At 42.6% G+C, this 26,677-nt stretch overlaps 1 protein-coding gene across 8 annotated transcripts in view; it reads left to right on the top strand.

Annotated features, from left to right (window-relative positions):
• The window catches only part of RREB1 (ras responsive element binding protein 1), a 122,317-nt gene that overhangs the window by 69,509 nt on the left and 26,131 nt on the right, over window positions 1–26,677 (top strand). For all 8 annotated transcript variants that reach the window (XM_054633081.2, XM_054633070.2, XM_054633038.2 and 5 more), the window contains 2 exons: window positions 13,516–13,660; window positions 14,796–14,935. In XM_054633081.2, the coding sequence (XP_054489056.2) occupies window positions 13,516–13,660; window positions 14,796–14,935 (285 nt within the window). The remainder of the gene's footprint in view (window positions 1–13,515; window positions 13,661–14,795; window positions 14,936–26,677) is intronic.

Below are 26,677 nucleotides of genomic sequence, written 5' to 3'. Positions count from 1 at the left end.
CCATCTCTCAGGAGCAGGTCTCAAAGTTTGGGGATTTTTTTTTTTTGGCACATGTGAAACACCACATGCAACAACCACATGCAGAAGTCTTTGAAACTCAGATTGGAAGATCTGGATCGCAGAAGCTATGCTTTGAAGCATTCTTACAAAGGGTCCTATCAAAGAAGGTATTTCTTCTTTTAATTAAGAAGGCACTTTCATTTCTCAATCTTACTTTCAGTACTAGATAGTTTTCCCAAACTTCTGATTTTAATACGCTGTGGAGAGATAAACAGCTGTCTTTTTAATCAAGATATGGTAATATTCTGATGTTCAAGTCTTTCTGAAACAACACTTTATATGTGCACCTGTGTGTTGCTGACTGAGTTTCTTGAGAAAGACAGAAAATGCACATGCTGGAGGGTAATCTGTGAATTTTGACATATTAACCAGCCATCTTTGCTGGCACATGATGAGCGTGCAAGTCTGGAAGATTGTAATGCACTGCTCAGAAAATGAGTGTTGGATCCTGATAAAGGCATAGGGATTGGGATGCATACACTTCAAAGGTTTCCCTGCTGCCTTTAACAACAGTCTGTATGTCATGGGCAGGCATGCACACAGGCCACCTATGACTCTGCAAATGTCCAATGGGCAAAGTGTCCTCAAGATCTGGCTGAATCCATCCTCTCCCTGCATTCCACCTGTGAATCGCTCCCATGTTATTTATGGCATTGGCCTGCTTCCAGTTCGCTGTGTTTGCTTTGTGGGGTGTAGCACAGTAACAATGCCCAGCCTCCAAGTACAAATAGGATCTCTGTAGTCCAGCACGTGCAGGCTGGCATTTGCTTAAGATGGAAGTTTTGGAGGCAGAACAACATAGCCAAATGTGATGAAGACCTTTTTTTCTTTCCCAGAAGAGGAGAGGAACTGCCTTATTACAACATGGTTGGCTTTCTGGTGGTTTGCAAGTGGAAATTTGCTGTAGCTTTGAAAAACTCAACCTACAAGATATTGAAGCTAAAAACAAATAGCCAAGGAGCTTGCTGCACAGAAAATGATTGACACTTCAACATATGAAAAGGCTGTCTCTCATTGTCTTGCACAATAGAAATGTCTCTTTGGTCATCTCCTAAGGAGCTTTTATTTCAGTGTAGTAATTGGTAAGCAGTGCTCTTAAATATTAAGAACAAGGCTGTACTACAGGCTTTTAAATCCATTCCTTATATGTGGGGGAATGATTTAACCACTGTCAGCATACTTGTGACAGATAAGCTTCAGCAAATGCAAGTGCCCTAATTCTTCATCAGGGATAATGAACACAAAGGACTAACTTCTGCTTCTCGTAACTGATGACTGTAGTTGTGGGATGCAGGTGAGATGGGATAGCTGTTTTGGCTTTCTTTGCAGTTAAGAATATTTATTACGTTTTTTGCTAGTACATTTTGTAAATAAGGATGGAGAAACAGGTGGAAGGAAGCTTTTTGGCCTCTCCTGTCAGCAGATAATACCCAGAATATGTGTTTGGTACTCTGCTGGGACCCCCAAGTTTTGAAGAAGGTTAAATTAGAAAGAGAGAAAGAAAGCCTTTTCAACAACAATAAGGCAGTAAGAGAAAAGTATGTTTCGCTGTGTCTTTGATTTGAATTAGAAGTCTACAGTATTTTTAATTGTTCCAGGAAGAAACTTTTGTCTGTCTCACTGTTGCAGATTTACTTCTGGAAAGACTATATATAGACTTTTATTTAATTAACATGGCTCACAAATAGGGTGCTCAAAAAAAACCCCTCCACCAGTATCTTCAGCAGTAAAAGACTCTGCATGACCTCCTGTGCCACAGAACCTCTGTGAGCCCTCAGAGCTGAAAGGAGATGCCACAATTTCAGATGTGTTACATGCTGCTTTTAGGCTCGGACAGTATCCCCCTTCAGTTATCATTAAAGAACAGCAAAGGAAGTTAGCACAAAAACATGAATGCTGAGATCTGATTAGAATCAAGCGAAGCAAGGAAGTGCAGAGTTAAGATTTATATGCAGACCTTAATTAGCTCCATTGTTCTTGAGAACCTAAGTGTACACAATGAGGAACATTATTCTTGCATCTCCAGAGCTCCTCAGTACCTAAACATGAGACTTCAGTGCATTTTTCAGTCATAGATTTTCTCTGTGTGTTGCCTCTCTCTGTGTATGCCTCTACACAAGTCTAATCTTGTGCACTGTAAGGCTGTGGGTTCTTATGTTTTGGTTTTCTGCAAGGCAAAAAAAGGGGACAGTCTTAATGAGTTCAGGTTTCTGGTGGGATTTGTGTTGAGGAGAAGGTGGTCTGACGTGGCAGGGTGATGCTGCCCTGCTCAGGGGCAGTAACATGAATCTCCTGCAGAACAGAGCGTATTCAGCGTGGCTTAGTGCTGCTTTGTTACCCGTGTCACAGTTCAAATAAGCACAAGCCACTTGACAGATTAGACTCTGGTCTCAGAGCACATAGCAGTGCAAGACCTTGATCTTTCCACATAAGTACCCTTTCAGGAATATCACCTCCTCTGAAGGTCTAGTATTCTCAGGGATGTTTCCTCCCCTTCTCACCTTGAAGAGCTACAAAATAAATACAAGCCTTAACTTAGCAAGCACTAGAAAATCCAGGTGATCTTTGTGAGGAGTTGAGGTGCTTTTAGTCCTCTGCCATAAACCTGACATGTGATTCTTGTGGACATGTTAGCTCTCAAGGTTAACAAATAACGTGTTGTTTTGTTCGCTTTTCGGTTGGTGGTTTGTCTTGTAGCTTGTACTTTGGTTGGCTGATTCTCTGTAGAAAATGCTGGTGGTGAGAAAGTTTGCTGAGAGAGTAAGAAGGTAATCTTTGTTCAGCCTGTTGTGCATGCATATCAGAAATACTTGCATCACTTCTCTTATGAGCATGTATTCCCTGTCCTCCTATCCCCTGAAAAGATTCCTGGGCAAAGTACCCACGAGAATGAGGAAAAAGTCTATCACAAACTGCATTTGTGGTTGCTGTCATTCCACCTTTAATGTATGTCTTCCAGCTTTACGTTTTTCCCCCCAGTATCTAACCTGCTCAACCTGTTCTAGTTCAGCATGCTGGAACCAGCAAACAGCAGAACATACCCCCTCTCAGGGTCAGCAAGTTTTTTCCTTTTTCTTTCCTCCCCTCTTTTAAAAATAGGCTATTCCATAACAGTACATTGACAGCATTGGGGGAAGCTTCTGTAGCTGTTAAAAAAAAAAATTAAAAAAGCAAGGGGAATCTGTCTTGTCATTTGGACTTAGCCAGCTCTTTTCACTCGGGTTGTTGAGCCTTGATGCTCATATGCACGCTGTACACAGCTTAGGCAAAGACACGGTCTTTAAAGTGGTAGTGCCATTATACAACTGCTAAATAGCACACAATATGCAAATACTGTTTTCTGTTTCTTGAGGGTATCTATAGATATGCCAAGTTCTTCAGACTGGTCTCTTAGTTGAAGTTTGCTAAACACTCGAAGTGATTTTTTTTGTAAATCCTCCGAGTCAGCTTTCCAGTGCTGACTCATGTGGAAAGATATCTTGAAATAGAGAAGGTGCCCGACTTCTGTGTGGCTCATTTTTTACACCAAGACACTTCAGTGGTATCTTTTTTGACAGTTTCAGATAGAGAGGAGAGTAAGGTGACAATTTTTCATGGACTGTATGAATTCCACTTGAGGGCTAAAGTTCTCAAACTCCTGTAGCCCAGTCATGTGGGGACTTTTATTTCCAGTTTGACTAAACAGACACGTAACAAGATGTGAAACTTCTTCCTTGTGCTTCTCTCCTCAGCAAGGGAACACTAAGGAAGGAGGACCACATGTTCAGGAACAGGAGAGGAAATGGGCTGAGCATGTGAAACCGCTTTTGCTAGGATGCCATCCTCAGCGCTGGGAAGTTTGCAGTTTGTGTGTGTGCAGTGATAACCTTTTACTTCCTTGCCCCTTGAGATACTTGGTGGCTGCTGATAGCGGGGTAATGTGGAGAACCTGCTTTTAAGGAAGATGTGCTTCCCTTATCTCGTGCAGCTTCCTTGCGTGCGTGCGTCTGTTGTGTGTGCGTTCGTGTGTGTGTGTGTGTGTCGGGGAGAGATACCCCGCTCCATCTGCACAGCGTCCCCAGCAGTGCTGGGGCCCTCTGTTTTCCTCCTTGAGCTGTGTGACGCAGCAAGTTGTTCTGTGCTGTGCCATCAGGATTGCTCAACAGTGGAGTGTGAGAGGGAACCAACAGCAAGAGGGCTTGCCTGGTTCTGGGAAGTAGATGAGGCTTTTGTTTGCTTGGTTAAGAAAAGGGTGTGGTTCTTGAGGGGAGGCAGGACATACCTAGGACTTTTTTGACTGTATTTGCTCTTTAGGATAAATCTTTTCCCTGTTGTGATATACTTTCTCTGATTTTCTCTTTCCCTCTCTCTCCTTCTTCCCCCTGTTACTAAGATTTAAAATGGCCTTAATTATCCTTACCTCTTAATAACACTTATTTTCTTGAAACATAAAGTTTCCTGAAAAATCAGCAGTGAAGTAACCGAATAAGGTTATATAGTCTGGTAACTAAAGGACATGCCTGAAAACCACAAATCTCCAAAAAGATTGAAGGAAACAGTCAGAGTGGCCCAGACCAGATTTTTTGTACATTTAAAAAATATTACTTCTGCTTGATTTTACTGTTGTTAATACACTTTTTTCTCCAAGCTTAAGAAAGTATGGTGGCCTGAGAAGGGTCTTGTTTAATAAAGGAGGATCTTGGCCCATATAAAAGTTTCTTACAGCTTAGAAGTCTCCTTGCAGTATTTGGCACTGTTAATTTAGGTCTGCTCTGAACATAATGCAAACTGTGTGTGACAACTTGGTGAAGAGGTACTGGGAAGCTCACACTGCATTTCCTCCTCTTTTGCCCTCCCTTATGCCAGGGTTAATGCAAACTGCTTTCTTCTGCAGTCCTTTGGGAAGCTTTGCTTTGGAGGCATGGTTTGAATCACTTCCCTGTCACAGCATCATCAGGCAAATATTTGTCTCCCTTTTTTTCCTTTGAGGTGTTCTGACAATGTCACTGTTAGGGAATAGGAGTAACTTTGAGCCAAGCTGGGAATGCAGTTGTATCAATTTCAGCCTGTTTGAACTTGCTGAGTCTGTGTAGCACGTAGTTGCTTAAATGTGAATACAGAATAATTATTCAAAAGTGGTACCCCCCCTCACTGGATTTGTAGATCATTATCTTTCCTCTCATGCTTACAACTTGCCTTTATTCACAGCAAAGCAAATTTTTTTCTCTAGGATAAAAATATAGAATGCTCTGTGTGCATGTGTGTGTATCACATATCCTTAGGTATCATGTATTGGCAGCTGTGTGGTACTGGCTAACTTTGCAGACTGTCCCAGCAGCACTGAAAAGAGATTTGAAATCTGTCATTTGAATTCAATCACCGGTGGCTTTTTCAGCACACCCAGCCAGCCTTGGTGGATCTGAATAACAGCACTTCTGTCATCCCAGCGATGCGTTCTGCTGGGAGAACCTCACTGCACTGGGAGCCAGGTGGTGCAGCAGCTGGTGTGAGCTGGGGAGGATGCTGAGGCCACGTCTGTGTGGCACCTGGGGGATGCTGAGGGGGTGGCTACACCCACGTGCCACCACATGCTGCTGTGTGGAGAGGCTCCCTGGGCCACCTTAGCCTCGGTACACAGCGTGACAAGCGCTGGAGACTCCATGAGGATGATGAGGTGTGCCGCCATGCCGGCAGGATTGCACTGCCTGGCTGCCGTGGGGAGCGCTGGCAGGAGCATCTCCTGCTGGGCCTGCTTGCACACATGTGGCTGAAATGAGTCAGGACATCCCAATCTGATCCTTCCTGGGACCTGTTTGCCCCACCCTACCCTTTCCCTGCAGGCTCTGCAATGACTTTCCTACCAGCATAGCCATAGAGGCCTCCACTGCTCAGCTTCCTTTGGTTTGTCCCATGCTAGGGTTCAGCTCTAGCATGGGACATTTGGGGCTCTAAGGACTTGCAGGGTCCTAGTTGCTGGCAGCTTTAGTTTTGGAGAAATCCAGCAAAGTTTGCAAATTTCTTGTTTGGCACCACACGGTCTGCCAGTGTGAGTAGCTGCAAGTGGAGGCCGTTTTCCATGGGAAAAAGAAGTCATTTCCCCAGGGTCTGGGTATCAGATTAAAGGTGGAGTTTGGGGCTCTAAGGTAACCTCTAGAGTATATGGGGGTCCTTGGAGTTTGTTTTGAAATTGCTCTGCAGTTGTAAGAGGGAGTTTCCCATGTGATTGGGATTTTGGTATTTGTCTCATGACTTGCTGTGAAGTGTGTGTGTGTCTGAGGGCTTTTTGGGCCATTTTTGGATTTTTTTGAGGATACAAATATTATGTCAAAAAGAGAAGACAAACAGAAACTTGTCCTAGTACAGATCATGTCTGATTTGCAAAATTACCTGCATCTTTTTGGTTCCTGTAATCACAACTGGCAAGGGCTGAGTAGATTGCTCTCTTAAGTGGGTGATGTTGGTAATTAACACTGGAAATACGTTGTCAATACAGATTCTCTACATGTTTTAACAAACAAACAACTGACTAAAGTCTTTAACCCAAGGGCATAATGTTACTGCACTTTTGACTTAGGTTTCAGTCATATTCACGAGACTCTTAAGGAGGGACTTAGCAGCAGGGTATTAAATGATTGTTCCTAAAAATACTGCTGCTTCACTTTCTCTTTGTTTAGGATTTGCTTCCTGTATGCATCAAATGGCAGGAGCTTTGAAGAGAAGTTCCCTGTGTTTTCCTACATTTCCAGACAACTTGGGCTAAAGTATCATTTTTTTAAGAAGAATGAAACAAAAACAGTGACAAAGATAATGTGACAAAGATAACATGACTGAAAGGAGTGTAATTTTAAAGGCTGTCTTCTCTTTCTTTGAGACATTTTCCATTTCATGGGGCATGAAGTGCCCCATGGTCCATCATGGTCCAAATTTCAACCTGTCTTGGATGCATCCTGCACTCCTGTTCGTTCTGATACCATGGCCCTATGTCAAAGCTTTAACAAAGCAGACTATTTTTTTCTAAACAGAGATATTTGGTCATGTTCTTAAGGATAGACTTTTTTTTTTTTTAATATTGAAAAGGGGTTTTATGATTCTTTAGTTTGTTTACTGTTACTTGGGAGGAATAGTGTAAGTGAAAGATCTTGAGACGCAAAGCAGTGAAAGATATAAAGCAATTGAATCAGCTGAATTGTACTGACCAGCACAGTCCTTCCCAGACCAGCTTGAGAACTTGAGTAATTTTTTTTGTTGTAAGGGGAAAAACAAATTGTATTGTAAATAAGGTGGAGGATGGAAAGCACTGATTTTTATTCTTTGCCTTTGATTTGAATGATTGCCTTTGATTTGAATGTGTGGCTTCCTTGTCTTCAGATAAGCATCAGATGTATCAGTGGATTTTCCACTTGGTTTTGGTACTAAACTGCCTAGAAATCACGAGGGAGATGAGGAATAATCATGTGCAATACAGTAGAGTATAGGGTACATCTAGTGGTAAAATGGAGAAACTTATAATGATATGTGGGATATGAAGCCAGAACCTGAACTTGACACTGTCAGATGATCTCTCTGGACTGATAATGCCCGGATTCATTGGCCTCCCCACTGCATTTCCACAGACATGAGGGAGGAGGAGGGTGTTTATACATACACTGGATTCTGTGCTCAAGAATTAATCTTGATTTAGATGCTGGGACTTTCCCAACCAAGCCTCAGTGAAATTGCTTGCTGCTCCCCCTCTGGACATGCTGCTCCTTCTAATCAGACCTACCTGGCATAAACCTCTCTTGACTGAAAGCCAGCAGTGCTTGTGCTGCCACAGTTCTAAGGGAGAAGCTTAACCCTAAGCCCTGCTCAGGGGCTGCAAATGCACCCGTTTGTTCCATACCTTCCTTTAGGCTGGGCCTCCAAGCCAGACAGGCCTTTTTACTTTGGGACCTAAAGCACATCAGGAGGCATGGAAACTCAAGGTGCAGCTAGAGTGTACTTTTTTTCTCCCCAGAATTAAGAGGTGAGGGATTCCCACACATGCTGAGGGATGATTTCTATCCAAGAGCCAAAGTGATGCTGATCAGGTTATCTGCATGCAAAGCAGAAGCTCCTGGTTTTGTTCATAATTCAGTGGGACCCAGAGCCAGGAGCAGCTGCATCTTGCATTTGCCTCCTTCTGGATGCTTTGGCTGCTCATTCTAGCCTTGAGCCAGCCAGTCAAAACCTGCCCACGTTCTGGTTTTGGCATTGAAACTGTAGGCTGCCCTGTTTTGAGACCTCCAGAAAGCTTATACTATCAATATGCAAATCCCCTTGGCATTATGAAAATACATCAGCCCTTTTTAGAGATCTGGTAAAAACTGGGATGTGACCAGCAGGAGCTGCATGTCCCTTCAGGAGACCACATGCTCCCCGCCCTCCCCATGAGTCACCTCCCACAGACACTGTTCCAACACCATCACAAGAGAAAAAGGAAAAAGGCACTTGTGTTCTGCATTTTACTATTACTACAGAAGTCTCTTCTTCAATGTAAAGTAGCAAAATATTCACTTGCTGCTGTACTAGTGGAATAGTTGCTCTCCTGAAATCATGCTCTGCATTACAGTGTGGGGCTGGAAACTTTTTCTGCCCATTTGTCTTAATCAAAAAAAAAAAAAAAGCCAGGGGAATTCTTGTGCACTATCATCTTAGTCATCCTGTTCATGTGACACTGAGAGGGGAGAGGAGATCTGTGGCAGAAGAGGGGAAGCAGAAGGTGATCCTCAGTGGGAGGATGGAATGAAAGGCAGTCAAGAACCTGAAAAAATGTGATTTTGTTGGGAGGAGTGACTGGCACACAGTCCTAGCACAATTGGATCCTCTTGGCTCACCTGTGGAATTCTTTATGTGAGGGGGTAGGAAGAGATTATGAGGAGAGCTTTTTCTTATACAGCTGTGCTGCATAAAGCATATCATATAGCAAGGTATTTCACGTTTTTTGCATAGCAGTTCTTAAACATTAAGGGTTTAGTTCAGAGGTGGATCAGACCATGTTTAGAAAAGACTTAGTTTCCTCTTTTCATTTTGTATTTATTTTTTGCAAATTTTTCTGGTTCTTTCTCTGGTCTAATTTCAAATAGAGTTCCAGCACTTTCTTTGAGAGGTTAATCAAGGCTAGCTAGCACTTAGTGCAAATGAGTCCTCCCTAATATTTAGCTCAAGTGTTTATCTCCTTCCTGTCATCCTGTGTATCATGGCTGGATTTTAGTGTTCTACCCTCAGCACTTTCCCAAGTGCATGTGTACTTGCATGCATGCTGGGAAGTCTGTGAGGTGCAGATTTCAGGGCTCTGTACCTTCCTGAACTTGTCTGCTGTACTTTGGTTGCTCTGTAGAATGGCTCAGAGCCACAATTCATTGATTTAATTTAGGAAAAGAAATCCAAGTTTCATCTGCTGTGATTCTGGATGTCTTCTGAGCTGCAGTAGTGGTCACTTAAAAGCTGCTGGCACTTGTATCTGCAACTGAATATAAGCATTTCTGTACATGTCCTTACTTTGCCCTTCTTTTTTTCTGAACTACATTCTCACTTAAAGTGTTGAGTGTTTATCTTTATTTTTTGGAACTGATGAATGTCATATCCTTTTTCTCTATCACTGTAAGATGCTGAAAGCGAGCCTGACTTATGAGCCTGTCTTTTACATTCTAAGTATGCCAATGTTGTCAGGCCAAAATATGTTGTTATAGTCACAAAGGGAAAATAACTTCTAAACACAGCTTTGTTCCTGTTCGTCTTGTATCTTGGCAGGCTAAACAGTGAGGTTGAATATTTTCAGTGTTACATGTAAGATCTAATCAAGGCAAACTCCTCTAAAGGAGTAAAGCAACACAAATACTCCCCCCCCCCCCCTTAATTATGGTTAGGAAATTTTTTAAGTAGAAGAAGCCTCAGTGAAGGGAGTGTTTGAAAGAAAGGTTGTGGATGTGGATGTGACTTGGCATCTGCTGAAGTTCAGCCCATGTTGGGTGATAAATGTTGTCTGGAGGCAGAATGACATCCATGTTGCAAAGTAAAAGAGAGAGATGAAGATTGTGTCTATCCCTTTGTACTTCTTGGCTTTATCTTCCCGCTTATCTTGGGCTGTAGCTCTAGTAATCTTTTTCCTCTCCACCCTTAACTTGATGCAGTGAAACTTGCTTAACCTGCCAAAGGAACAACCTGCTGTCTGTAACATGGGCAGGTTGTGACTCTCCTTGAGAACTCTGGAACCTGCTGCTTTGATTTCAGAATTTTTCTTTTCTTCCTTGATGATCACATGCATAGAGCTATCACAGCAGCTGTGATGTTTGGCCTACACAGTAAAAGTCAAAGGTGCAGTGAGGGTATCTTCCTGTTTATAGCTCAATAGCTTAGGCTGCTTCCTTTCAAATGTGCAAAACTAAATCATGAAGGGGGTCACCACATTCCTTGCTGTGGTATGGATTTCTGCTGTGGCTTTTAGGACATGGCAAAAGCACACACGTTGCAGGAATGAGAACTGCAAGCAGTTGGGGCAGCCGCTGGCTGACACCAGACATAGCAAAGCCTCCATCACTGTGGTTCTGTGCCCATGTTAGCAAGCCCTGCCTTATTGGCAAACTTCACACTTCAAGCATAGCTAGACTGCTTTTGGGACTTGCAGAAGCCAGTGTGTTTGCATGCAATAGGTCATGCCAGGCAGAGGTGCTAGGTTGGGCTGGCACTAATCTGGAGGTCCCAAGGGTTTTTCCTGTTGGTGTACTGTGGATGTGCCATTGCTTCCCTCTCAAGTAGGAGCCAGCTCCATCAAAACAAGCAGAGTTCAGCAGGTGGACAAACAGCAGGAGAAAAGAACTTAGCCCTAAGGAAGCTGTTTTGCATAGGTAGCTGCTAAACAGGAGTTGTGCATACTTGTTAATGGTTGGAAAGAGACTTTAAAATAAAATGAGAAGAAAAAGTCCCATGCTCAATGCATAGCAGTTTTCTTGTTATTTGTTTTCAGGATGAATGTGATTTATCTTGACTGATTTTGCTCTCTAGCTATCTGAAAAGTAACTGGCCAAGTAGAGTTAGCTGTGCTTCAGCTGAGCTGCCAGAGGGTTAAGCAGTCAGGCTGTGTGTGAGTGCCTGGGGTGCAGGCACAGACAGGCACAGCAAAAGCCTCTGTCCTTACTATCAAGTAAGGACATAGGAAACTGGAAAGCAGTCTTTACCAAAAAGAAGTAATAAAAACATAGACAAACAATCCAAATTTCCAGGTTTTGCTTTGCTGTGCAGTTGAATATTCTGACTTTTTGTTCCAAGATGCTTTCTGAATTTTATCTTCTATCATTGTGGACAGGAACCCCTTGAACAAATAACTGGTTTCTTCTCCTTTATTCTTGTGTGAATACAGACAACTGCAGCTCAGGCTGCTGCTGTTTTATCACCCATGAAAGAGGCTCTAACTAGCATGAGAAGTTAAATCAGTGTCACAGGGAAAAAAAAAAAAAACAAGAGTGAAGAAAACAAGGCAGTAGAGTATCTATAGATGCCTTCCCGCAGATTTTGTGAGACAAGGTAGCACTGTGTGGATGAATCAGTTGCTTTGGTGCCTGTGGTGCCAGAGCTACCAGAGGGTCAAGGCCAGGGGAGTGCACAGCACTCTGTATGCTGTGTCAGCACTCTGGGTTTTCTCTGGCTTCTGTCAAACCTGGAGAGAGCCAAATGCTCAAACCTTCAGCATTCCTTCTTCTCTCAAATGGGTGATCAGCAGGGAAAGAGGTCAGACAATTTCAGCATCACTTCCATGATTCCATGTCTAATCTGGGCACATCTGCACATAGATGTGACTGACAGGTGTCACCAGTGTCTGTCCACCAGTTGTGCAACCAGTGAGAGTTACTGGGGATCTGGGGAAACAACAGGATTTTTCCTCATGGACCTGATCCTCCAAGCAGCCCCAGCCTTGATGGATGCTGAAAGCAGGCAGTAGCTGAACAGGCATTTTAATCTTACATTGGTTCTGGTACCTGTGGTGCTTTTGGTTTGAGGCTGTTCCTCCACAACACCCTGCAGTTTGAGACAGGCTATACTTTGAGACAGGGATTTAGATGCCTTATTTTTTTTTAAAGCTTCTGAGCTTAAAAAAAAGCATGATGTGATGAGACAGTCTTCCCAGCAGCTCCAGTGGGGTCTGCTGTGGGTCAGTTTGGTCCAATGTGTTATTTCAAAGCATCATGCCCTTGGCATCCAAAACTAAAACAGATTTTATATCATAACACCAAAGCAGTTATGAGGACGTGCAAGACTTGTCTGGGTTACAACATTCTCTCATGTTAGAACAGGATATTGTGCAGTCATGTTTAATGGCACTGTCCTGAGCTGAGTTGTGGATGTGACTTCTGAAAGATTTGCCCTAGTGCCATTAACATTGTCTCCATTGTGTTTCTTTGAAGTCAGTCATGGACAAATGGCAGCTCCCTCCTGCACTAACATATCTAGCTATTAGGAGCAAAAAATTTCCATTGTATCTAGTAGCATACATTTGATTTTTTTTTTTTCAATAGCAATATAAATTTGAAGTGAAGTTAAAGGCCATATCTTTAAAAAAAAATTGAAATTTGAGCTTTGAGTTGTCAGAAAAAAAAGCATGGCAGCAATACCTTCCATCTAACTGAAGGGAACTAGACAACAGTGGCTTCCTCAGGTTGCAAATACAGAAAACCAAGAGGCAAGTGGGTCAGGTAAACAGATATTAATGATACTGCTTCCTGAGTAATTCTGTTCCTTTCCCTTTTCCTGTGTCTTTGTGACAAGAAATAGTTGTTTTCCTGGGAAAGCAGGTTTGTGAACATGCCTTGGCAGTACAGAGTTTTGCAAGCTGTACCTAGTGCACTGTAACAGTGGGACCAGATAATCCTGACTTCAAAGCTGCACTTGAAATTTGATACTGGGGTCCAACACTGTGTTAAGGATGAGAAGGAAACAAATATATTTAAGAAATGTTGCTCTGGCGTTGGCATATACAGATCTCTTTGAGGTGCAGTCTCAAACTCTAGACAGAGAGCCGGTTGAAGATGAGGTGCTTTTTTTGCACTGAGAGAAGTGGATGCTAAGCTGCAGGCTTTTGCTTACTAGACTGCCACAAGACAGGGAGGCTGGGTATGTGGATTGCTGAGCAGGTTTAGGCAGAACCAGGACCTCATGGATGATGGAGAATGGGCACAGTGCTCATGGAAATAGATGTTAGCAGGACAAGTGTCGTGCTGGGAGTTGGGACATGGGGGAAAGCTTGTGGGCTCCCTGCTGCAGCCCCTCACAGGCCCAGGCACTGCAAAGGGCCTGTGCTGGATCATGCCCCAGCTGTTTTTTAGAAGTTCAGGCCAGTTTATGGGATCTCTGATGGTGTCCTTTAAAGGCAAATCTTAGAAGTGGTGTTGGCATTAAAATTTACATTGGACTTCCTGCCCCAGATTTGCCTGCTGATGGTGTCTTCTTCCTCCTCCTGCTCAGGCACATGAAGATTCATGAGAAGGATCCAAACAGCACAGCAAGCACCACTCCCCCCTCACCGCTGAAGCGCAGGCGATTGTCTTCGAAACGGAAGTTCAGTCACGATGCTGAGCTGGACAGAGAGGAGAGGACACCTGCAAAAAAGGTTCTTTATGGGGCATGAAGCAAAAGATGTTCCTGGTTACCTCCTAAATTGTCAGCTGTTTGGTTTGTGCAGTCAGCACAGACTTGTTGCAGCTCTGTATATGAGTTGCCTTGCTTATCCTGTTGTAGCCAACATAGTTGTCTGGTATTGAATATTATTTTCTAATTTCAGAGATTGAAATAATTCAGTTTTTAAAATTCTTTATTGCTTAAATTTTTGAATTTGCTTCTGATTCATAAATAATAATTGTTGGATGACAACAGGATGTACTATTCTTTGGCTGCTGCTTTCGCCTAGCTTTTTTTTTCCTCCCAAATATTTTGTAGTATTCTTGGAGGATGGTGATTTAAACTTAAAAAAAACAATTTTACTTCAAAAGCAGCAGCAGCTTAAGTCTGCTTTTGCCTAGATCTGGAGGGAAAAAAAGTCTACAGTACATTTCCCTTTCACAGTAGCATAATCCTACCTTACTGGAGTTGCAAGAGTGACCAGAAAATATTTATTTGAGGGCTAGACGTTTCCATTAGGGCTTTGTTTATAAAATATTTTAACACATCTCAGTCATTTGTACAAAATGTATGGTGTCTGCCAGACTTAACTCTCCACTTACTATCTCTAAATGGCAAGCTAGTAGCAGTTCCATTTTGCACAGTATCCCTCGCTCTGTGCATGCTTTTCTCCCTCTAATCAGAAGAGAAGTATAGAAAACATGCAGAAGTTCATTGCTTCTCCCTGAACCATTTGACTTAGCAGTTGGCAGTATCTCAGTGGCATAAATAATTTAGGCTGACAGCTCCCCTGGCTTTCTGAAGGGGGAGGAATGCTAGTTCAGTGGTATATGAACACATGGGTTTATAAGTTCTTCAAATCACAGTTCCTCATTAGAACTGATATATCTGTGACTCAGCTGCACACTTTATCTTCTACCAAGCCTCCTTTTCTATCATGCATGTTCTTACACATGTGCCAAGGCTCTGGCACTTACCATCTCTCTTAAGGAATGCTTTTGTGTTTGCTTGCAGCAAGGTTACACATGAAGCCTGCAACTTTTTGTAAAAGACTTTGAATGGATTGCAAGTTTGGTTTGTTGCTTATGAGTTGGTCTAGAGAGGTTTTCTTTTTTCTTTTTCTGAAGGTTCTTGAGGATGGCCATTCCGGTGAAGGGGATAAGAGGGCTGACGATGAAGTTTATCATTGTCCAGTGTGTTTCAAAGACTTTTTTTGCAAGTATGGGCTGGAGTCCCACATGGAAACACATCCAGATAATTCATTGAGGTAAGAGATAGTGCCCAGAGTGTCTCTGGTCACCAGACAGCTTGAAGAAGCCTGCTGTGGAGGGGCAGGAGCCCCTCAGCCCCCTGCACTCTTAGCTGCCCTCCTTTGTGATTTTGAGTAGGTTTTTAAATGGTTTGTCTCATCTTGTGTCACCAGGGTGCTGTAGGGCTTAATTTTATTATTTTTTGCAAATACAGGAATCTTGCCAGTTAATAGCTGGAAATGTTTTTAGAAAAAATTAAAGCCCTTCTTCATCCCATTGAAACACATCACTGTTACATAAAACTGTAAAATGCCAACGCTGCAAAATTTTAACAAGATAAACTGAAGATGCTTAAAACTTGATAAAAAAAAACTTGATAAAAGTATTGAGGTGTCATCCTATGAGATGATTCTGTGTGGAGAAGGCAGCAGCTGGACAAAAAGGGTTTTTCAGTCATTGGAGTGAGTTAAGGTAGATGAGTTTCTGGTTTCAGACTTTCAACAAAATGTTTTATGCTTTTCGGCCTTTTGAGGTTAGGGAATGATGTGGATTTTGGCTTAAATGAGCTTTTCCTAACAAGGAAAAATTATTTATTAATTGTTCAGGAAGGTGCTTGAATGTTGTGTTTTGATTCAAGTAATTGCCTCTGGGACTCCTGAAACTGTTTTATTTCCTTTTTTTTACCACAGAAAAATGTAGAGCCAGATACATCAAGATATAAAAGAAATTTTTCATGTCTAGTTGAAACATGTAGAAAGGAGATTGTCTGTTTTCAGAAGCTTGTCAATATTTTAAACTTATTTTGGGACATTTGACTCTAATGATCTTTTTGAATGGGTGAAGAATTCAGCATCTTGAAATATCAACACTCACTTCTGGATACAGGTTCTTAATAGAATGACATGGAGCAGAGGCATCCCATTCTATTAAATTGGATTAATTTTATTAAATTTTCCCTCTCCTAAATTTTTGTTTAGAAAGCCTTTGTAAATACATGTAAAATACTTTTTAAAGGCATTGTTAATGTTGCAGTTACTGGGGAAAAGAGTTGAAAGCTTGGTCCATTCAATAGTAGTTAATTAAACATATTTTGCTGTTTCTGAAGTAAATTAGGGAAATTTTCATTATAGATCAAAGCTGAAGCAGTTGTTTTCCAGTAAGAGCTCTGTAACCCCTACAAAATGGAGTCTTGAACAATTTTGCCTTACACTTCATGCTTTAGAGAAAGCAGCTGACATATTAGGTCATTACCCTCATTTTGAAACTTCTCTGAAGATAGGACCTCTTTGCAAAGTTATACTCCATGGACCTGAATGGAGAGGTGGATTTTCTTGCTTTGATAAGATAATGGAATAGATATCCTTGTAGCTTGACAGCTTTGCAGTCTGCTGTGGCAAGGCAGAAAGACACAGTGGCTGTGCAGACATGCTGTTCCTCTTTATGCAGCTCTTGCTCTGGCATTAGACTTGCTTTGGGATAATATTCTCCTGAAATGGATTTTACTACCCTTGATTCTGCTGAGCAGCAAAGACTAGAACATGTCCCTAAATCAAAGTCGCAGTTGTCAAGCTCTATGGGTATGGTTTAAGAGTAGTGCTGGGATGCTTATCTTTATAGAATTGTCTAGGTGATAGTAAGGGATTTTGTCAGGTATTTGCCTTAGCCATTTAAGACGTGTCAGTGAAGACAGGACAAGGAAGTTGTGGTCCTTTCTGGGCAGCTAATACATTAAGGTGCAACTTAGCCTGCCCATCTGGTTTAAACCACACCTTTTGTCCTAGTCTAGACAAGTCAAATGACACTTTCTGCCTGGCCCAGCCTGACAGAAAATCCTCTAGTAAGCAGAGCAGTTTGGACTGCTGTTAAGGTGACTCTTTCATCGAAAACAAAATGGGTTAAAATCCTTGGCCAGCAGGGGCTGTAATCCCCTGGTTCCCAGGGTTCTGCAATACTGTTTATAGGATTCAGCAAGACACAGAGAAAGTAGCATGCCTTTCTCAGTCCTGAGTACAAGTGATTGAAGTCCTTTTGGTGAGGCTTAAGGGTGTTTTTTTGAGTGAAAGAGCCGAAGAAATGAGAATATTTTGCTAGAGTAGTAGACCAGGAGACCTGTGTATACGGGTGTACTTGTGTCAGGGAAGCAAACTGCTGAATGTTAGAAGGCTTTCATCAAATCCTGTTGTTGCCTTATTATAGAAGACAAGGGGAAGTAACTCTTGTTAAAAGTTCAAACAAGTGAAAAAGCACAGTAACTGTGTTGTGAGCAAAGGGCAGGGAGTCTAACACCCCCAGTCTCCTTTTATTGCCCATATTGTAAAAGCAGAGTCACTTGATGAGGACCTGTGAGGAAGGATGTGTATGCCAGAGCCAGATACTCTGGGTCTGGTGGTTTGTTTGGAGCTACTGCAGTAGGCAGTAGCCCAAGACAGACTATTTTGTCATGACCAAAAATAAGTGATGCTCAATCTGCCTAGCCAATGCCTTTCGTTGTAAAGGCACAGGTCAAACATCCCATTCCTTTTTGCTCCCCCAGCTCCTATATAAAGGATTGCAAACTGGCTCTGAGGCAGTGCACCAGTGTGCACTGTCTTGATGGTGGCACCAGCCTCCCTGCAGAGATGCATCCGTGGCCGAGGCAAGGTGCCAGGATGGGCAGGAACTTCTGCCTGGCTTCTCTGTGGTTCTTTAATCCCACTATTTCAGTGGTGCTGTGCAAATACAGCCTCTTGCCCCCAGAGCTGTCTGAGTCTGTCTGTCCCCACCACCGTCTGCTAAGCAGCAGAAAAGGTAAGGCTGTCTAGCAGCCCTGGGATTAGTATGTGAGCAGCTAATTTACAGGGTGGGCCATCACCCTTCCAGATACTGTCAAATGAACAACTTTAAATCACAGGGTTAGCTGTTCAAAGTCAGATGAAAAGACACTCCCCATTGTCTTGCCCAAAAATGCTTTTTCATGTAAAACCCAGAGCAGTGAGCACCTCATTGTTTACTTGCAGCAGAATAAACAATTCTTAATCCACTGATTGTGTGAGAGGGGCTCCTGCTTGGGAGGGTATCTCTTGATTATGTAAAATCCTAAATCGTGCATCTTTGTCTCCTAATTACGGTAGGAACTGCCCTGGTCTTGAGAGTAATAATAGGGCCCTTTGTCCCATTGACAATGGGCTGTGGCACTGCATCTCCTTCATGGCATTACACCCCCTGGTCAGTCTCTGTCCCTTTGAAGCCCCGTGCCCTGCACCCTAATTAAAGACATGAGCTGGCCCCCGGCAAGGTTGTCTGCAATGCCCATTAGCAGTGGGAGGTGGCCCAGGAGTGCTTTCTGACCCCCTTGGCCTCTCTACCTGTATTATTTAAAGAAGTCTGCTTCCCTGCAGCTGGGGCCGCAGGACACTGTCTATTTTGGTGAGTTTGTGTCTGAGTGTTGATATAATTAGCAGAGAGCTGAAACGCTGCACAGCCGATAGGGAAAATGAGAAACCTCACAGAGCAGGGGAGTTTCTCTGGAAACTTTAGTGGCTCAGAGTTGCTGTCAGACGTGAAACTGTGCTTGTAAAGGTCACCTGACAGCTCTGAGCAACGTCAGCAGTGTAAGCAGAGATGTGAGGATTTCCCGGGGAGAAACCTCTCCAGATGCTATGCTGGGTTTCTCCTCTTTCTTTTGGCAAATACAATGGAACACGCTTAAAGTAAAATGTGTGGCTTTTTTTAAAAAGTACATGAACTATAAATTCCTCTCTTGGATTTCACTGTAGCCAGAGCATACCCTTTTTATTTCCTCTCCTTCTCCTCCAGGAGGTTTAGTGCAGTATGCTGTACCAAGAGCTAAAGTATTTTTAATTTTTCCTTCCTCACAGCAGCAAAGAGACAATTATGCTGCTCTCATGCCTAGGTATCTTCCTGAGGAGAGGAGGAGGGAGCTAGTTATGGTGTTGCAGTTACCTCCTTTCTTATACTCATTCCAATATCATTTCTCAGCCAGGATAGTTTTGCAGTTTGAATGTGGTAAAAGGTTGCTTCTTAATGAATATCATGAGGCTTTCTGATCACAGCTGGTTCAGTATGGCATTGCCTCCAGTTACAAGATTTGGTTTTGCTATATTTTTGTAAGATACAAGAAATAAGACATTGCAGTGTGAAAGTTACTCTCTGCCTGTGTCACACAGCTGACCTGGTGACCAGAACCAGTTACCATGAATGGATTCAGGGGAGATTAAGTTTTTGACCTTCTACAGAGCCTGTCCAAACAGTGACTTAATATATTAAGCTTTGTAACTTGAAAATCCTGGCCATATTTTCACAAGGACAACAAAAGCAGTTCTCTTCCCCCAGGGTTATGTGCTTCTGTAAAACCTCCATCAAAGGACACCAAAAGCTGTTTACAGCCTACCTTGTTCTTCAAAACAGCCTGCCCAGGTTTTGCTGAAATTGTATAGAGGTTGAACACTGCCATGGAAAGCTATTGTTTTGAACATCTCCCAGGTCTGTAACAGGCACAGCAACAGAAGAACTCAGACCCTGGAAAGAAAAGTGTTAGGAGTCTGACCATTAGGATCTGTGGTCATCTGCCTCTGGTTTTGCCAGGGTAACCACTGTGAGGTCTTGTTTTTGAAAACACCTGTGGGTGAAAAATGCTGTTGTTGTTTCTTGGTGTTACCTGGCTTCACCAATATGGAGTAGACAAATGCCATAGGAATGGTCTTCTGGACTCTGTGGGTAAATGGAAGATAGCTGTTATGTGCAGTTTGCAATTCAGGCAGGCAGGTCACCAGGTTTCCCCCTTTGCCAGCACATCCACATTCTTCAGAGTGTGGTGGGATGCTGCCAGGCACCTGGACCTATGTCTTTATTCATTTTAGACAATGTGCATGAGCACCTCCATTTAAGTCAAGGCAAGAGGAAGTGGGTTTTGGGTGAAAAAGATACCAGCTACTTAGAATATGGTACGTTTATTGCCCAGTTACCATTCTTCAAGGCAGTTCTGCACCCTGGCTTTAGGGAGATAAAATAAGAAAGAAATGAATGGATATTTAAAGTATGGAGATTATTTCAGTCATTAGCACCAGTAGAAAAGACTAGTGCAATATTAGATTTTTGAAGCAGTAGTCTGACCATGTAAAAGTACATTAAACTGAATGTTAAAAGGAAGAAAAAGAAAACAGCCAGAAAAAGACCCTAGTGCCATTCGTGTTTTTGCAAATGCCTATCTAAGCAAGTTTAGGAATTCACTTTCTATCTGTTCTCTCCTTATATAGTAGGGATAATCCTTCTGACTTCCTTATTCTGAAGCACACTGCTCTCTACATGTGGCAAGCCTTTTGTGGGAAGAGAGTGTTAGTGATGCTACAAACGTGCAGAAGTGAAGGTGTTTGAAAACTAGATGTTTTTTGCAATTAATTTTACTGTGAGACAGAACTATGGGTTCATTGTGGGAAGAGGAAGCTTCTTCCTGCTAGTTGACACTGCTGTTATTGGAAGCAACTTGAAGGATCAATGACAACTCATCTTCATTCAGCATTGTGAGGTTATATACTACTTTTCTCTCTGTCACAACTGTTGATGTGCACATAGCCTCATTCCTTGTTAGCATTTCAAAATAAGAAACAGTATGCTGTTTTTATGAAGATGGATAATTCTGAGGTTGTTGTATCCTACACGTTTGTTGAGAGGGATGGAGGGCACTCCAGCATAGACATGTTCATGGACCTCCTTGAGCTCTGCTTTTGCCATACTATATTTTGGGCCCAGCACTCCTTTTTTAGTCACTGAGATTCTACCAGCAAGGACAGTTTAGGCAGAAATTGCTGTGGAGTTATTGAGAACTAATACAGTTAATGCTACAAAACTTGTTACAGCCAAAGATGGAGGTGACAAGGGGCAGTGATGTGACACTGCCAATTCAGCTCTCAAGCTGTTTGCTCAATGTCTTTCTGATAGAAACTAGGAACCAATTCCTAATCTCTTGCTGGCAGCATTTTCAGTGCAGGAGCAATTCCATGAGACAGCTGATGACAATGAAGTCCAGCTCTGGTAAATTCTGTGACCAGAAATATGCTGCAGTACAATGCAGTTCTTGGTGAGGCAGAGGAGAGGGTATGCAAGCAAGCTGGTGAATGCATCCTTTTACTGAGCAAATGGAGAAGTAGAATCAGTGGGTTGTCTTGCAAAAGCAGAACAGAACTGCATGTTACATGCCTTCTGAAATTCCTGTTCAGAAAAGAGAGCTGGGAAACATCTGAAGAGCAGTGCGAGGCCAGCGCTGCCCTAGAAGTGGTCAGCTCACATCAGGGAGCTCATTGTGTGAGGAAACTGGGAATCCAGAGCAGCTGGATAAAAATATTGGCTGGTGAATGGACACAGGGAGTGATGCTCTCATGTGAAACTGTGTGCTGTGTCACATGCTGTTAAATATCTTAGCTTGGCTGCCAGAATAGAAAGTGGGTAAATGCAAAGCTGACTGTAGAGGAAAGCTGCTTGTAAAAGGGCATGCAGGAGGGAAAAGGGGCTGAGCCAAAATAGGTTATTAGCACGCCTGCCTCATCCTAAGGAGCAGGATTTGTTTATTTGCACGCTCTCTCAGAGTGCTGGGTGCTGCTCAGCATGTTGTTAGTCATGTCTGCATGCTGAGCATATCTTAACCTGCAAATGTAGATAAGGGCAAGGGGCTGCAATCCAGATTCAGCTTCACCTATTTGTGAGCCCTGTTCTGATCAGGTGGTTACAGGATAGAGAAACCCCTAGAGATGTATTTCTCCTTATGTTACTCATGAAAAGCGGTGGCCTTTTTTTAACATGGTGGACACATAGATTTCTTTTTTAACTCTTGCTGTTAATTTAAAAATTACAGAAGCACTTGGATTTCATATTTGAAAGATGTGTTAGAAGATAGGAAGAGCTTTTCATTTTCTTACCTTGAAAGAATACCAGAAGATTCACATGAGTTGGTGTGCACAAATAACTGTTACTCTGCATGTTGTGCAGCTTCTAATTTTGGTACCTGTAGAGGACTATTCTGGTCAGGTTTTTTTGCCCTCCAGATATGTTTGCCCTAACTATTAAACCCTTCATTGTTTAAGTTGATCTTCATCTCTTTCTCTGTGATTCTGTCCAGCCAAAGTGTTGATACTTCTGTTTTTTAAAACTTTGACCTTTATTAAGCAAAAAAAGTCATTATGAGAAAATGACTACTTCGTGTGAGTGTCTGCTGGCCATCTGCCATTTTCCCATTATTTTGTCTTAGTTGCATGTTAATTGTGTTGAAGTAAATGGTAGAGTAAGCTACTGTTTCACCAGGGCAGAGGTGTTTAAATCTGGCACTGTTGAAGTGTTGTTGGTAAGTGCAATTCATTCCAGTGTTAGGAAGAAGTTTTTACTCATTTTTCTTTGCTCTCACACAAAGGAAGTTTAAACATGACACAGCATGGCTTGCACCTTTTTATTAAACCTTACAGCAGTTAATTTCACTGGAGTTACCCTCATGGGGGAGTCACTGGTGCGGACACTGGCTCTGCTGCATGCTGACAAATTTCTAAAGCACAACATCACCCTGGTTTATATCGGGTCTGTCCTGGCTCCTACATGATACTTTTCTTGCCTGGACCACAGTGCAGCTGTAGGAATGTACATAACGCTGTGCATCCCTCTATTAATAGAAGGGTTGGTACAGGGGGTTCAGCCTTGGCTGCACCCAAGGGTGGCTTCTTTGAGGGAGAGGATTAAAGAGAGCGACAGAACATTGGTAACAAAATCAGACGGCCAGTGGGGCAGTGGAAGGAGGGAAAAGTTAAAAAAGTGCCTCTTTTGCCGAGGTTGTGAAGCAGCTTGCACTGAACATCTAGCGGGCTGTGTCCGTCCCCTTAGGCAACGAGGGAAGGGGAGGGGAGCCTCTGCAGCTGGCAGGGAGTTGGCTCCTGGTGCTGCCTGCGGTTCCAGCACATCCCCACAGCGGTGGGCGAGGTCGAGGTGGCAGAGCAGCCGGTCCTTCGGGGTCAGACACGCTGGGGAGCTGCGGGGGAGGGAGGCAGGAGCGGGCACTGCAGGACAGCAGGAGGACCTGGAGGGAAGCAGGAACGGGGCTCGCAGCACTGCTGCTTTTCCATCACTCATTAGTGATGGCTGTTGGATGTTATTTCCCAAGGCCCTGGGTGTGGAGGGCAGGAAAGGTTGTTTTTTGGTTTTTTTAATCCAAAAGGAGATGAGTATCTGGACCTGGGTGGGGTTGCACAGGAGCAGAAACCAGTTGGCTCTTTTTCATCTCTCTCACTGCCTTGTCCCTGAAGAAGTGAAAGAGAAGCAAAGGAATCATTTCCTGAAGGGGAATATGTCTGTAACCTGCTAGCTTTTCTTTCAGAGATGGTGAAAGCCCTTGTATTTAAAACCATCCCTTCTCCATCTCCCTGTCCTTGCCAGGCTGCGGGGGACATTGCCAGTGTGGAGGCTGGGAGCCTGCTCCCACCGCCGGTGTGGACATGAGTCATCAGCAGGGAATCACCCATCTTTCTCTGCTACCCAGTTGTGTTATTTTTAGGTCAGCATAGGAATTTCTTTGCTCATGAGAGCCACATTAATTCTGCAAATAACTTTAAGAGAGAAAGGAGAATAATAACAACAGAGATAGAAAAATACACGGTACTGACTGGGAATTTCAGTGGGAGGAGTTAGACAACTTCATAACTTAATTGTGTATTAATGACTTCTGTCTCAGGATATGTTTCATTCTTTTTGTTTGTTTTCCTTGCTTCTGTTTGTGGAAGTTGCTAAAGAGCACAGACAGGAAAGGAACAAAGTGGTACCAAGCTTTTTATTTTTGATAAGGCCTAGAAATTTAAGACTGTTTTTATTTGTTAACATCCACAATATGGGCAACTTTGTATTAGTGAGCTACATGGGTGAAAACTTCAGGTTTTAGTCTGTGTGGTTTCAGAAGTACAAGCAGAACAATGGTACATGTCACTTGCTCACCAGCAGTCTCGGGTAATGCAGAGCATAGTGTTTTGTTTAATTTCTTGGTAACATAACAGTAAATACAAATATTTGGCATTTTCGTCTTGACTACTGAAATATAGAATCTAGAAGGATTTAGTGGCTGTCTGCCTTATTCTTAATCAAAATCAAGACTGATTAATTTTGCTAAAAATTTGGCTCTGTGTTTCCATTCTAAAATGTCTTTCCATTTCTTAAAGAAGGACAGCTATTTCCTCTGCAGACAAATTGGAGTTGTCTCAAAGGAGAGTGTAATGCAAGGTAACAGGCACTGCTTATGTAAACTTTCCTTGCAGAGGTGCCACTTATGAAGTGTAGCAAATCCTGCCTTGCCCCCTTGAATAAACAAGTTTTGCAAAGCACTGACTATTTCTTAAAGCCTGTTAAAATGATTTTATATCCTAATTAGCATTACAGATTTCAAGAATATGAAATTATTTTAGAAGAAAGCTTTTTAATGGTGTGTTTTTACACAAAGATGCATACACTTGTGTGCATTAAGAAAATTTTAAAAAGAAAGAAAAGGTGCACTGGTGTAGTAATAATTAATCAGACCTGCCTGGTGTGATACATGGCCCAAACACCAGGGGCAGCCTGGTTTTTGCGTTGTTATATTTTGGTTCTGTGTTTTGGAGTTCTGTTTCCTTACCTGCTTGTTTTTTATACCTCTGCCAGTGAGCCAGAGCCTTAGTATTTATATTTGCATGTTACAGATATGAGCAAGTCCAAAACATAAAGGCAATTGAGAATTAAAGTAATTTTAAAGGGGCCTTAGCTGCTAAAAACATTTTTTTCCTTTTTACCTAAAATTTAATCTCTATACTTGGAACTGAACAGCTTTTTTCTCCTTACTCTGTAATCATATTCATAGAAAAATTGAAGACTGTGGCCAAGGCTAGCAATCACATGATAACACAGCAGCTTTTATTAGATACATCTGGAGACTTGCCTTGCAAGTAGAGTGCTTTAATTTCTGCACAGGTGTTGAGCCACTGCTTGGCCTGTGGTGCTGACAACCTCAGAACCTGTTCCCATCACTGTTCTCTGCAGCCATGCCATCCATGTTTGACTTGGAACTAACTGCACATGAGCAGACTTGGGAAATTTTAAGGAGAGGGGGGCCTCTCTGTTGTTTTTTTTTTGTTTTGTTTTGGTGGGTTTTTTTGTATGTTTGGGGTTTTTTTGTTGTTGTCGGGTTTGTTTGTTTTTGTTGGTTTTTTTTTACGTTCATCTTGAGCAAACTATTACCATATGTTTCAGATGCTTTATTTGATGTGCTGGTCTTTTCAGACTTCCCACAATTACTATTTTTTTTTTTAAAGCAATTTAAGCAAGATGAAAAAATGTTCATATCACCTAGGATTCCTTTCTCTTTTCCTTCTTAAACTGTGGATCTAGGTTTAAAAGTACTGTAGACAGTGACACTACTCAAAGATAGAAAATAGTACTGATGACAAAACAGAGAAATTAATAGTTACACTTCCTTAAAAAAAACCTAATGCTTCCAGTTAATGCACTGTTAGGCATGGCAGCTTACTCCATTTTAAATTAACCTAAGACTTAGTCAGTGCAGCAATGCTTGCCTTAACTAGTTAGGTTTTGACACTTATTAGCTATAAGCTTTTCTTGGAGGTGCTAGGAATCCATACCTGGATCACAGAGGAAGGCAGGGCATCCACAGCTCCTTCCCATGTGGTTCTGTAAGCTGTGCCACCAGGGCAAGGTGCAGTGCATTTATATGCCCTGAAGAGCCTGCAGCTTGAGGTGACAGGCAGGATTTATGAGGATGTTTCTTTTTTCAGCCAGGTGCTTCTTTCTGACCTAATGAAAAAAGAGCTTAATCTTTGTCCCACATTCTTTTTTTGTTTGCTGCTTCTTCACTCACAGCAAGGAAAATAAAAGATAAGGAAGAAAGAGAAAAAAAATACGCTCAAAAAAAGGGAAAGCTTATATTCCTTTTATAAGATATATTACTTAGGTTTAGGGGAGGGGTGGTGGTTCCCTTTGCATGGAAAACACCATTTTTAACTTGCAAAATTTTACTGTCCTGAGGCTAGCAGTTGATACAGGTGTACTGTGAAGGACTTTCACATGGGTGTTTGCTCTGAAAGATTAACTCTCAAGTGCAGCTTTTGATGGGACACCCAAATAAAGTAGCGCTGAAAATCAGCATGTTGCAAGAGGGAGGCGAGGAGGAGTGCAAGATGAATAAGGCGCACCTCCCTGCTCTGTGGGATGTGTGGCTGCTTGACAAGGATCACTGGCTCCTGCTCAGCCCAGATCCTGGGGTACAGTGCCAGGTGTCAGTGCTCCCAGTAGCTCTGTGGTGCCATCACTGGAAGCTGCACCTGCCCTGTCACACACAAGGGGATACAGCTGCTGCACTGGGTTCCTGGGCCCAGGACAGGCCAGGCACATTGGGACCCCAGAGATGCTTCAGGATGCCCCTGAGGTCAGGGTCTGTGTCCCTGCAATGCTTCCAGTGGTGCAAGAGAATTGTTTCCAAACCCTCCTTGTTTGTATATTGACATACCAGGAGGAACATGTCAGAAGCACTGCTTGTTTTCATGCAAGGTATTTTCATCACCTCTAAAAGCAATTAATTTCAGTAGCCTGCAAGTTCTTCAGGTGACTACTCATAATTTTTTAATATTCTTTGGCCCCCAGTGGTTTTGGTGGTTGTGTTTTTGTCTTCACTGAAGATGAAAGCTTTGCATCACAGAATAGGTGCTGCCAAGTGAGCTGGTGGAGAGCCGTGGATACTGATGCTGAAGTAC

This window comes from Agelaius phoeniceus, chromosome 1 (genome assembly GCF_051311805.1).
Source record: "Agelaius phoeniceus isolate bAgePho1 chromosome 1, bAgePho1.hap1, whole genome shotgun sequence".
NCBI lineage: Eukaryota > Metazoa > Chordata > Aves > Passeriformes > Icteridae > Agelaius > Agelaius phoeniceus.
Note: the sequence above shows the minus strand (reverse complement) of the source record. Positions and strands in the feature narration are given on the sequence as shown.